The sequence below is a fragment of the Ranitomeya variabilis genome, chromosome 2, assembly GCF_051348905.1.
Source record: "Ranitomeya variabilis isolate aRanVar5 chromosome 2, aRanVar5.hap1, whole genome shotgun sequence".
Taxonomy (NCBI): domain Eukaryota; kingdom Metazoa; phylum Chordata; class Amphibia; order Anura; family Dendrobatidae; genus Ranitomeya; species Ranitomeya variabilis.
Window position 1 is genome coordinate 1,022,506,546 of NC_135233.1, and position 13,937 is coordinate 1,022,520,482.

Below are 13,937 nucleotides of genomic sequence, written 5' to 3' on the forward strand. Positions count from 1 at the left end.
TTAATTTTATTTTTTAGTCACCTCCAAGGAACTTGAACCTGTAATTGTGTGATTGCTTGTGCTAAATATAGTGATACTAGAATATGGCACTATACAGTGAAATTACTGACTGGGTTTCATGGGAGCACCAAGATGGCGTCGATGTTGGCTGTCAGTAGATCTCCAGCTACTATGTTAACCCCATTGGCACCCCAAAATTGCATCTCATGGATGCTTATGGGAGCTGGAGTGGTTGCACTTTGTAATTATGCCATCTAATACACCTGTTAGATTAATAGCGGCATTTAAATGGTTAAACATCAGTGACCGGAGCCGGCTGTGGTCGTTGCCGTCAGCGGCAGGTGCCGGCTGTATCCCAGCTCCGTAAGACCAAAAGGACATGTACATGAGCAGCTGACTTCATGAAAAAGGTAAAGCCACTAATTGATGGCGCCTGCAGCTCGCACCTTTCTTTGTTCTCTGACGACTTTTCTCCGGTTCGTACTTTGTTCTTCAATTTCATATTTTTCAGTGAAAGAATCAAGAATGTCATAAAGTTCTTCGGCTTGTGCAGGGCGGGGAATTTCACCAAACAAGACCTCATATGCCCGGATGTCCTCTTGACAATAAAATCTGTAATAAATCCTTGATTACAATCCTGCAGGTTACAAGACAATATATTCTATATTGCAAGGAATCGGATACGTGAGAAATCAATGAAAAGTGTTGGGGAGAATACGACATTTGATCGCTGACATAAAGAATACCTAGCGGGATCTGGAAACCATTAGCTGACAATTCTCCCTTTTGGCATCTTGGATTCATGCAGTAAGCGCTCCACCATGGGGAGAGAATAAATCCACCCTCCGTGTTACATCGCTGTTAGACAGTATGTATAGTGTGGCTTTTTATTATTTTTCAGCACCTCTATACCCAGAATGGTGGAAAGATAAATTGGAAAGTTACCTATAGAACATCAACAAGCTCCTGTTGATGGATCTTGTCTCATATGCGACTCTTAAGTTCTTTGACTGCAAAATTGAAGAAGTCGTCTCACAACGATTTCAAGATTTACTGTTGGATTATTTTTTTTAATAAATAGGTGAAGAGAAATTGTCCTAACCCTAGGTCTTGATGTCCGTGTCTGTTGCTGACATCAACCCCACAATCCAATTACCCCAATTGCCATCGCACCAGGGCAAATCGGGAGGTGCAGAGCTAAGAGCCAGAATTGGCTCATCTAATGGATGCATCATTTCTGGGGCAGCTAAAGTCCGTCCTTTTTAGGCTGGGAAGGGGCCAATATCCATGGATCTTTCCAGGGTATTAGTATGAGCCCGCAGCTGTATGCTTAGCCTTAGCTGGTTATTAAAAATAGGGGAAGGGGGGCAATTTAAAAAAATGTTTTTATTAGCTAAATACATGTACTGTAAAATGTGTATTTTAAACAGCACCAATTATACAGGTCCTTCTCAAAAAATTAGCATATAGTGTTAAATTTCATTATTTACCATAATGTAATGATTACAATTAAACTTTCATATATTATAGATTCATTATCCACCAACTGAAATTTGTCAGGTCTTTTATTGTTTTAATACTGATGATTTTGGCATACAACTCCTGAAAACCCAAAAAACCTGTCTCAATAAATTAGCATATTTCACCCGTCCAATCAAATAAAAGTGTTTTTTAATAACAAACAAAAAAACCATCAAATAATAATGTTCAGTTATGCACTCAATACTTGGTCGGGAATCCTTTGGCAGAAATGACTGCTTCAATGCGGCGTGGCATGGAGGCAATCAGCCTGTGACACTGCTGAGATGTTATGGAGGCCCAGGATGCTTCAATAGCGGCCTTAAGCTCATCCAGAGTGTTGGGTCTTGCGTCTCTCAACTTTCTCTTCACAATATCCCACAGATTCTCTATGGGGTTCAGGTCAGGAGAATTGGCAGGCCAATTGAGCACAGTAATACCATGGTCAGTAAACCATTTACCAGTGGTTTTGGCACTGTGAGCAGGTGCCAGGTCGTGCTGAAAAATGAAATCTTCATCTCCATAAAGCATTTCAGCCGATGGAAGCATGAAGTGCTCCAAAATCTCCTGATAGCTAGCTGCATTGACCCTGCCCTTGATGAAACACAGTGGACCAACACCAGCAGCTGACATGGCACCCCACACCATCACTGACTGTGGGTACTTGACACTGGACTTCAGGCATTTTGGCATTTCCTTCTCCCCAGTCTTCCTCCAGACTCTGGCACCTTGATTTCCGAATGACATGCAAAATTTGCTTTCATCAGAAAAAAGTACTTGGGACCACTTAGCAACAGTCCAGTGCTGCTTCTCTGTAGCCCAGGTCAGGCGCTTCTGCCGCTGTTTATGGTTCAAAAGTGGCTTTACCTGGGGAATGCGGCACCTGTAGCCCATTTCCTGCACACGCCTGTGCACGGTGGCTCTGGATGTTTCCACACCAGACTCAGTCCACTGCTTCCTCAGGTTCCCCAAGGTCTGGAATCGGTCCTTCTCCACAATCTTCCTCAGGGTCCGGTCACCTCTTCTCGTTGTACAGCGTTTTCTGCCACATTGTTTCCTTCCAACAGACTTACCATTGAGGTGCCTTGATACAGCACTCTGGGAACAGCCTATTTGTTGAGAAATTTCTTTCTGGGTCTTACCCTCTTGCTTGAGGGTGTCAATGATGGCCTTCTTGACATCTGTCAGGTCGCTAGTCTTACCCATGATGGGGGTTTTGAGTAATGAACCAGGCAGGGAGTTTTTAAAAGCCTCAGGTATCTTTTGCATGTGTTTAGAGTTAATTAGTTGATTCAGAAGATTAGGGTAATAGGTCGTTTAGAGAACCTTTTCTTGATATGCTAATTTATTGAGACAGGTTTTTTGGGTTATCAGGAGTTGTATGCCAAAATCATCAGTATTAAAACAATAAAAGACCTGACAAATTTCAGTTGGTGGATAATGAATCTATAATATATGAAAGTTTAATTGTAATCATTACATTATGGTAAATAATGAAATTTAACACTATATGCTAATTTTTTGAGAAGGACCTGTATATCACACAGATATCTTTCTATCTACGTATACCCTATCTTTGCACATCTAACACCTAAACATCTGTCATTTCTATTCTGCATTCTATTTCAGCACGTATCACACGGATTGTGCACATGGATGGAACATATGGACACACGGATAGCACTGGCACTTGGTTTTTCCAATACCGACAATATTGTGACAAGTAAAAGGAGGTCTTAAGGTAAGGGCAGATGGAACGGCAAGGCACGAATGCGAACATAACCCAATGGTCCATAACTGGGTGCATGATTTTGTCAGATGTTTCCTCCACCAATAGAAATTCTGTTTTTAGTTTTTTTTCTATTTTTTATTTTTACGTGACAAATGGGGAAAAAAGGGTGTAGACTTTTACATCATTTTACAAGTTTTTTTTATGCCTTACTAGGGAACGTGATCAATTGTACAATTCCCTGTAATATTTCCTCCCAGATTTCTACCATTAGTTGGAGAACTAACATGACAGTCATGGGGGTTGTTATTATTCCCCCGGCTGCCAAGACCATTGGCTCCAAGCTACCAATAGAGGGAGCGCCGCCTGTCTTACATCCTGACTACTTAAGTGCCGTGGTCGCTATTGACCCAAGCGGTAAGGCCTCCGGCGAGTTAGCCCAGATTCTCACAGCTGTAGGCAGGTGTCCGCTGCATTCCAAATGTGACTGTCAGAGGTAAAGGAAATAATAGGTGTACTGCCCTACAGCAAGAAGCAAACCTGGGACCATCTCGTTATAAGGCTTTGAGGGTGGGGAGGGGATTCCTGCAGTCAGATCCCCTCTGGTCAGGAAGCAATACAATGTGTTAGAGACGCGCCACCACCGAAAACGTTCCAACTATTTCACAAACTAACACTGATAATGCGCCAACTTACTTGCGATTGGTTTCTTTCCTTTCAATCAACCCAGACCCTTCCAACGATATTCCTGCAAACAGCCCACGTGACTTGCAGTACGTGTAGACCGCCGCCGAGCTCCTGATTGCAACATCTCCCTCCAGATTTCTAGAAGAGCAGGAAGAGTTCAGGGTCTGATGCCATGCTCAGCTATGTATACAGGTAGATGGAGCTCATGGGAAGAAGGTCATAACCATAAAAACAAAACAAGCCCTAATATTCTGGTGCTGGAAGGTCACAAGAAATTAAGTCCCGAAAGTTAGGAGAAATTGGTACATGATAGAAAATAAGTGTTAATAGACTTTATTTGTAAAGCGCTGCAGAATATGTTGGCGCTATATAAAATAAAATTATTATTATTATTATATCAACTGTAGAAATAGTGTTAATGACAAGTAAAAGCAATTGGCTTGATAAAATGGAGTAAAAGGGAAACTGTAGGTGCGGAATATGTAAAGTCACCGGTCAGTGTATAGTGGGACGGTTTCCCTCGGTTTTCAGGGATGCCAACCACCCTTACATTATTCCTGCTGAGTCTGTTTTCCAGGTCACCTGTTTCAGACAGTGGGGCTGAGATTAGCTGACCAGGTCTGTGAGGGTCACAGGCCGACTGAGGTCATTTATCCTCTTGGTCGTGTAATTGGCTCAGTAACTGGCTGGTGGCAGGGAGAGTTGCCCCTCAGTGAAGCTGCAGGACAGGAAGGCCTTTAGGGGCAGATACAGCCTAACCCTTCCCCAAGGACTCAGGAGACTGGGTAGGTTACCCTTCACGGAGAGCACGTGACCCATCTAAAGAGGTGTCCTGATCGAGAGGAGTTCTAGTAAACCCAGCAAGTCTCACCACTGTGCTGGGAGCAGCCGCTCTTCCCATCCTGCCACCTGCTGCGTAGGCACCATCTTGGATTTCTCTGCTTGCACATGCTGCAGCCTCCTGTTGCTTCTTGGCCCTGCCCCCAGTCATGTTCATGCCACGGGACAGTGCAGGAAAAATCTGCAGAGCCCAATGGAGACACAGGCAGGTAGTATACCCGGGGTGCTCCTTCTGTGTGACCGCTGACATGCCCGGTCAGCGCAGGTGAGTGGTGGCTGTAACCAGAACCCAGCACTGACTGACAGCCGGCTCAGTATTCGACCCGGCTGCCACTGTCACTTAGCCAAGATCACAGCAGAAAATAGTGTATTGTGATAATTACATATTTGTATAAATTATCATGAAAATACACAACCTAGATGCATTCACATTGTACATCATGTTTAGAACGATCCATGCGATTGCATTCGTGAGAAGGAATCAGTCGGGAGAAAACTTCAGACACAAACTAAATAACTAATAGTACTGACTTGCCAGTTTAGTACTTTTTTTTTTTTTTTAATAAAGCTCAATATTTATTTCACTTGTCCCATTCTCATTACTTGCCCTTACCTCCCAAGAGGTCCAATAGCAACTGTGAAATTTCCTCCCAGAGTTAAGTTACCGCCTTTGGCAAAAGCTTCGACTGCTCTTTTGTGGTTCAATATAATAACTAAATCGGACACCTGTTTTTAAAGGTAAAATAAAACACAGGGACTTTAGTATTACACAAAACTAAAATACTCTTCCAAGAAGATGAAGGAATAAATTAATAAGTCAGCAATGTCTTTATGGCATATCCAATGAGCTGGAAGGGCGATAACTTGCTGATTGGTGGTGGTGCGGTGGGGGAGGGTCAGGCCGGTCAGACCTGCTCCGATGGGCAGATTGGGCTGCCAGAAAAAGCCAAGTACAGCACCTGGAAGCCCCACGGGGAATGAATGAAGTAGAGGATGAGAATGTACCGCTAAGCCATTCTCATAGGGATTGAAGTTCTCCTTTTAACGGTTAGGAGCAGTTCAAAGCAGTCGGACCCCCACCAATCAACAAGTACTCAATCATTCTATGGATAGGTGATAAGTTATTGTCTGGTGAAAGCAAGTCTTAACTTTCTAAATCAAAATAGATTTGTAGTGTTTCCCTTTAAGAAATGGGACATCTATATACGGCATATATGGAGGTACCCAGCAAAGACCTACTGTGTTTGCTTCTTGCTTTAGTGAAAGGATGTCACATAATACTACACTGGAAACTCATAAATGGTCCCAAATGATATCCTAAAACAAGAGCCCTTCGGCTGGGAATAGGGAAACTGGACCAATAAGGATCAGGCTTATATCACTTCGTAAAATGGCTGTCCAACTGCAACGACGTGTCTAAAGATAAGCGGGTCATCTCTCTGGATATACGTCTGATGTAAACAATTGTATATGCCATGTAATAGCAGAACAGTTCCTCCTAGTAATTTACAAATTGACAACTGGGTGTTACCAGTTAGGGGGTGTGTCCTTACACGGTGACATTGTCCAATCAATGAACAGTTTCAGAAAGTAGAGACAAACCCTTTAACAAAGAGAATGGTGGCATCGAGTTTTCAATTTTTTTTCATGGAAAAAGCATCCTTATCCCACACTAAGGAGACCCACCATACAACAGAACAAGTCTGAGCCACGAAAAACACAGAGACTAGCACATTACTTGATGAATAATCTGCACTTGTGTTTGCGATCAATAAAGTACTGTCATCAGAGATTATAGAATATATATATATATATATATATATATATATATATATATATATATATATATATATATATATATATATATACACACACACACACACACACACATTATATAGATAGAGATATATATAGAGAGAGATACCTATCACCAGACATAATCCCGCCCCCCACCCCATTATTACACACAATCCCGCCCCCACCACATTACCACACATAATCCTGCCCCCCACATTACCACACATAATCCCACCCCCCACCACATTACCACAGATAATCCCGCCCCCTGCACAGTAGCTCTGCCCCCCCACCCCATCCCATCACCACACATAATCCCGCCCCCACCACACATAATCCCGCCCCCTACATAATCCCACTGCATTACCACAGATGATCCCGCCCCCTGCACAGTAGCTCCGCCCCCCACCCCATCACCACACACAATCCCGCCCCCCCACCACATTACCACACAATCCCGCCCCGCACCACATTACCACACATAATCCCGCCCCCCCACCATATTACCACATATAATCCCACCCCCACACATTACCACACGAGGCTATGTCCTCACACATTACCACACGAGGCTAAGTCCCCACACATTACCACACGAGGCTCTGTCCCCACACATTACCACACGAGGCTCTGTCCCCACACATTACCACACGAGGCTCCGTCCCCCCACATTACCACACGAGGCTCTGTCCCCCCACATTACCACACGAGGCTCCGTCCCCACACATTACCACACGAGGCTCCGTCCCCCCACATTACCACACGAGGCTCCGTCCCCACACATTACCACAAGAGGCTCCATCCCCACACATTACCACAAGAGGCTCCGTCCCTCCACATTACCACACGAGGCTCCGTCCCTCCACATTACCACACGAGGCTCCGTCCCCACACATTACCACACGAGGCTCCGTCCCCACACATTACCACACGAATCCAGTTTGCTTTTGATTTTACACTGTGAATAAAATGTATTAGTATTATTCTGATTTTTAATTATTATTATTGTTATTAACTTCAATTTAAGTTAATTTACCACCTGTGTAAGCGCTATTGAATGTTGTCATTATTTACTTCAGTTTAATCACTAGCAGCATTAATTAGATAGCAATGAGCGTGCCGAGCGTTAGCTGGCTAGAAACAGCTAGTGTATATATGTGTATAAATATAGATAGAGATATTCCCCCCCCCCCCTATTTCAAAAATTGTATCCAAGGTCCACAGCGTTCTTTACTGTCCATTTTCAATGACAAAGGTAAAAAGTTAGCAAAAAAAAAAACCTTAAAAACTTACATCTAGTGATAGCTTTTGATTATCTAAAGTAAAGTCAAACTAAAATTTGTGAAAATACAGCACTTCACTCTCCAGATGCATGGTGTCGTACATAAATATTAAAATATCTGACCTCCATTCCATTCATTGATTTGCAAAGCAAAGTGATGTACTCGACTTTCTACAGTAGTCTCGTTAACAATGAATGGAGGTCAGGCATAAGCACCCTCTGCTCAAGATGAAGTTCCCAGAGTTAAGTCTGTAAGATAGCGAATAACTTGAGTGCTTTCCTATTGTGTTTTGTGCTGGGGCTTACATCCAAACCCCCTACAAAACGGGATTTGGAGGCATGCGCAGAGAGAACAGGCGATCTGATGTGCACCATCTTCAGGCATGTATGCTTAATGGAAGACAACACCGAGATGTAGTTACCGATTGCTAATAATTCAATGGCTAGGCCCCAGAGATCCAGAAAACTGGACATTGCTGAGCCCAATCTTGAAAGGAGGAGTGCAAGCTAAACTTCCTTTCCATTCACTGCCTATAGGACTAGCAGAAAGTGGAGAAAGCTGGCTTTTTCTAGCAGTCCCCTTCTCGATATTGTTTGGTATCCCAGAGTTCGAAACCTCAGCAATCAGCAAGCTATCCCATACTAGGGAAAGGGGGCAACATACTATTTTGGGTAGAAAACGACATTTAGCCAAATTCAAATGGAAAAACAAACTCTGGCACATTGCAGCCGTTACTCCGTGTACTCGTCTGCTATGCATGTAAAACAGATCATGATAGTGCATACTGCAAGGTTCACCATGTAGATCATTGGTCCGTGTGTGGGAAAACCTGCTATGTGCATGGGCACAATGCTCATAATGGCTCTGCGTGCAAAGCATGGCTCCCACGGGTAGTCCATGTATGTAGAATATGCTCATCTGAACAAGCCCTAAAGGTAACAAGATGCATACAGCATCTTAGATGTTTTATGGGAGAATAACTGTAGCCCACCATACTTTATACAGCAACACGAGATGCATATGGCAGCGAATTTTGGAGTATTAAGGGACACTACTTGCCGCTGTACAGGCTCTGTGCTGCTGTACAGGCTCTGCACATGAGGACCAAGCTATTCATGGTTGAAGAGACATGAAACATAACGGGAAGGGTTGAGAAGCCGTATTTTATGTAATATCTGAAGTAAAACCTTAGTATTCCTTAGCACAGTAAAACTAGATGTTCCCATCTGTCTTATTCTATACATTGCACAGAGCCTCATCTGAACATTCCCACTTGCTGTACTAGAGAGCTGCAGACCTCTGCGGACACAATCAGTGTCCATCATTACTAATTTTATTGCTAATGAAAAAGTTCATCAACATCAGTACTTCTACATACAATGCAGCTTGGTGAACACCAATAGAGGGTGTACAGTAATTGCTGAAAAACGCAGAACAGGTTAGAATTTAGAATAACTTGAAGTTTTCGTTAGAGGAAAAAAAAAATCTGGCCCTGGGCCAGCGATCCAGAATCTGTCAATCTAACGAGACATTAAATAATCTACAATCACTCGATACTTGCTCTGAACTTCCACACTTTACACTCCTTAAATTAATTCACAGTCAGCCCTTCACACCTAACTAAACACAAGGCATTTTCTGCTGTTATTTTTGGATAAATGTATGATTTAGAGTGATACTGAAATGACATCCACAGGGATGGAGATCAGCTGCTAAATGTTTCTATGTTCCCATTTCTCCTGTGTACTATGGATAATATAAATGTGATGAGTACACTAATTTAGTGATATCACTAGGAATCCAGGGAAGAACTTGCATAAGATGTTGATGGTTGTCAATTCTCTAATGTGTATGCCAGAATGTCCACTACCTAATCTGCGTTGAGCCCCCTGGCACAGACATGTTGCATTTCCACATGCCCAATCTTTGCTCCAGTCTACAGATTTCCCTTTATACTAAAGAAATGTTTGGTGGCCTGACCAAACATTAGTCGTACATGTCCTAAAAATTAATGTAAGACCGTACATTAGAATTTTATATTCACTTTAAATTATGCTTTTGACATTGGCTCAAAAATTCAACATGGAAAGAAACTCATAGAATGGTAGAGTTGGAAGGGACCTCCTGGGCCATCTGGTCCAACCCCCTGCTCAATGCAGGATTCACCAAATCATCCCAGATGTCTGTCCAGCCTCTGTTTGAAGACTACCATTGAAGGAGAACTCACCACCTCTCATGGCAGCCTGTTCCACTCATTGATCACCCTAACTGTCAAAAAGTTTTTTCTAATATCTAATCTGTGTCTCCTCCCATTCAGTTTCATCCCATTGCTTCTAGTCTTTCCTTGTGCAAATGAGAATAAAGATCATCCTTCTACAATGTGTTTTTTGCAAGCTAAACATTCCCAAATCCTGTAACCGTTCCTCATAGGACATGGTTTGCAGACCAGTCACCATTCTGGTCGCTCTCCTCTGAACTTGCTCCAGTTTGCTGATGTCTTTTTTAAAATGTGATGCCCAAAACTGTACACAGTATTCCAGATGAGGTCTGACCAAAGAGGAGTAGAGGGCAATAATGACTTCACGTGATCTATACTGTATGCTTCTGTTAATACATCCCAGAATTGTATTTGCCTTTTTTGCTGCTGCATCACACTGTTGACTCATGTTCAGTTTATGATCTATTAGTATACCCAAGTCTTTTTCACATGTGCTGTTGCTTAGCCCTATTCCTCCCATTCTGTATATGCTTTTTTTCATTTTTATTGCCCAGATGTAGTTCTTTGCATTTTCCCTGTTAAAAACCATTCCGTTAGTTGCTGCCCACTTCTCCAGTTTATTTATATCTTTGAATCCTCTCTCTCTCTCTTCTCTAGTATTATCGATCCCTCCTAGCTTTGTGTCATCAGCAAATTTAATCAGTTTATCCTTAATTCCTTCATCTAACTCATTGATAAAGATGTTGAACAATACAGGGCCCAGGACAGAACCCTGTGGTACCCCACTTGAGACATTCTTCCAACTGGATGTGCAGCCATTTACGACCACTCTTTGGGTCCAATCACTAAGCCAGTTATGAATCCACCTAACATTTGCCTTGTCCATTCCATACTAAGTCATTTTTTCAATAAGGATTGTGTGAGATACTTTGTCAAATGCTTTGCTGAAGTCAAGATATACTATATCTACAGCATTTCCCTGATCCACCCAGTCAGTGATTCTGTCATAGAAGGAAATTAAGTTAGTCTGACATGACTTATTAGTTACAAACCCATGCTTACTCTGGTTAATCACTGCATTCTTATCCAGGTACTTACATACATGATGTTTAATCATTTGTTCAAACATCTTTCCTAGTATTGACGTCAGACTCACCGGCCTACAGTTCCTTGGGTCCACCTCCCCCTTTTTGAAGATAAGAACAACATTTCCTCTTCTCCAGTCTTCTGGGACTTCTCCTGTTCTCCAAGAATTATCAAAGATTATGGAGAGTGGTTCAAAAATTTTTCTTCTGCTATCTCCTTCAGTACTCTGGGGTGTAATTCAGCTGGACCTGGAGACTTGAATTAATTTATGTTAGCTAAGTGTTTCCTCACTATCTTTCTGTTTATAAAAATCATGGATTCTGGGCAGCACGGTGGCTCAGTGGATAGCACTGCAGCCTTGCAGCACTGGGGTCCTGGGTTCTAATCCCACCTTGGACAACATTTGCAAGGAGTTTGCATGTTCACCCAGTGTTTGCGTGGGTTTCCTTCGGGTACTCCGGTTTCTTCCCACATTCCAAAGACCTACTGATAGAGAATTTAGATTGTGAGCCCCATCGGGGACAGCGATGACAATGTGTGCAAACTGTAAAGCGCTGCAGAATATGTTAGCGCTATATAAAAATAAAGATTATTATTCTATTCCCTTAATAGGACAGTGAAAATCAGTTGAGGTTACATTTCCTTTCTGAGAGAAAACAGATGCAAAATAGGAAATTTAAAAGTTCGTCCTTCTCTACATCCTTTACCATTTCATCATTTTCATCCTGCAAAAATCCTATAGCATGTTTGACTTTTCACATATCCCCAAAATCCTTTTTTATTGCTTTTGACGTCTCTTGCAAGCCTTAATTCATTGTCAGCTTTACTTAATCTGATTCGTGCCCTGCAGGTTCTGCAGACAGCATTATATTCTTCTTTAGATATGCCTCCCTCTTTCCATTTGAAAAATATTTCTTTCTTCCTTTTTAGCATGTGTTTAAGTTCTGTGTTCATCCATCCTGGTTTCCTTAAATGCTTCCTATTCTTCCCTCTTTTTGGAATTGTTAACAATTGTGCTTTGAGAATCTCATTTTTCAATATTTCCCTTCCTGGACTTTTTTGTCCTTAAGGATATCCAGCCATTGGATCCCCCCAATTCTCTTTCGGAGTCCCTTAAAATCTGCCTTTCTGAAATCTAACCTTGATGTCTGAGTCTTCACAGGTCTTCCTCTAGTTATCCAAAATTCTAAAATAGCATGGTTGCTACCTTCTAGGGTCCTCAACCATTTCCTCCCTGTTTATAAGGATTAGATCCAAGGTAGAAGATCCCTTTGTTTTCTCGCCTACCTTTTGGAAGATAAAATTGTTAGCAAGAGAGGATAAGAATTTGCTTGACCCGTTAGTTTTGCCTGAGATTCCCAACAAATGTCTGGATAGTTGAAATCTCCCATGACCACTGTGTCAAATTTTTTGGAAAACTTGGCCATTTGATGCATAAAGAGTTCATCCATATCTTCAGCTTGCACAGGCGGCCTGTAGTAAATGCCTACAATCGTGTCCTTTCCGTTGTTCTCTCCTTGTATTCTTACCCGAACAGTTTCCACAGAACTCCCAGTCTCTGAAGCTTCAATCTCTGTGCAGATATTCGCTTTTCTAACATACAATGTGACACCTCCTCCTCGTTTATCAAGTCTGTTTCTTGCAAATAAGTTGTATCCTTCTTGTCTTGTATGCCAAACGTGTATCGCTCCACCAAGTTTCAGTGATTCCAATGACATCATATTTCTTCTCCTGTGTTCGTAATTCCAATTCTCCTTGTTTGTTGCCCATACTTTGTGCATTCGTATAGAAACATTTTAGTTTGTGATTGGTTTCTTTCTCCAACATTTTTATTATTTTGATTTTTTTTTGTCTTTGTTCTTCCCTTCCACTTCTAACAGCAGAGTTCTCAATAGTATTTGCCATGTGTATGGATTTTTCTGGCCTTTTGCTTCCCTTCCCACATTGTTCTAGTTTAAAGCTCTCCTGATGAGTGCAGCAAAGTGACTTCCAAATACATGATTTCCAGTCTTCGTAAGGTGCCCCCCCCCATCTATAACAAGCAGTCCATCGTGTAGGTAATTCATTCCATGATCCAGAAATCCAAATCCTTGCTGATGGCACCATCGACGTAGTCAGTTGTTCACCTGCAGAATCTTATTCCACCTTCCACCAACAGCATTTCTGGATTGTGCAGATAAGGCTTCTTTGCAAGATAAAGTCTTAACATGCATAGGTAGATTGCACGGTGAACGGTGTTCAGACCATGATTTCTGGAGGTATCCTTGAGCCCATGCAGTGATGTTTAGGAGTGAATCATGCCTGTTACCACAGCGGCGTCTAAGGGCCCATAGCTCAGGAGCATCCGGTACTGACTGTGGGCTTGGTCCCTTGTACACATGGATGTCTCCAGAATAGCTGAATCTTTTGATATGTACTCTACATGGTGCTATATCCAAAGTCTTTCAATTTTAGGTTGAGAAACATTTTTTCTGCAATTGTGTCACTATTTTCAGATGCAGTTGTTCATAGATCAATGATCTTCTGGACGTCTTGGCCTCTCTACCATGCTCTTGTTTAGTACAGTCATGTGTAACCCTCCAGCTGGTTTTCTTTAGCACCACTTACTGTTACAGCCAATTTCTTCCAGCAAGGCCAAAGTAAGTTTACTGTAGTAATTCTCTGTAAGTCTCACCCTAATGTTCCCTTTATAGAAATTAATTTGGTGTGAAGCCTGCACATGAAAAAAGCCAAGAGCGAAAAGGGATCATTATAGAAAATTGTCGATTAGAAGGTTGAC

The 13,937-nt window shown here is 42.2% G+C and overlaps 1 protein-coding gene across 3 annotated transcripts in view; it reads right to left on the reverse strand.

Annotated features, from left to right (window-relative positions):
* The window catches only part of SH3YL1 (SH3 and SYLF domain containing 1), a 121,134-nt gene that overhangs the window by 44,541 nt on the left and 62,656 nt on the right, over positions 1-13,937 (reverse strand). For all 3 annotated transcript variants that reach the window (XM_077291335.1, XM_077291334.1, XM_077291336.1), the window contains exons 5-7: positions 5,388-5,500; positions 3,944-4,072; positions 447-612 (exon numbers count right to left, since the gene is read on the reverse strand). In XM_077291335.1, the coding sequence (XP_077147450.1) occupies positions 447-612; positions 3,944-4,072; positions 5,388-5,500 (408 nt within the window). The remainder of the gene's footprint in view (positions 1-446; positions 613-3,943; positions 4,073-5,387; positions 5,501-13,937) is intronic.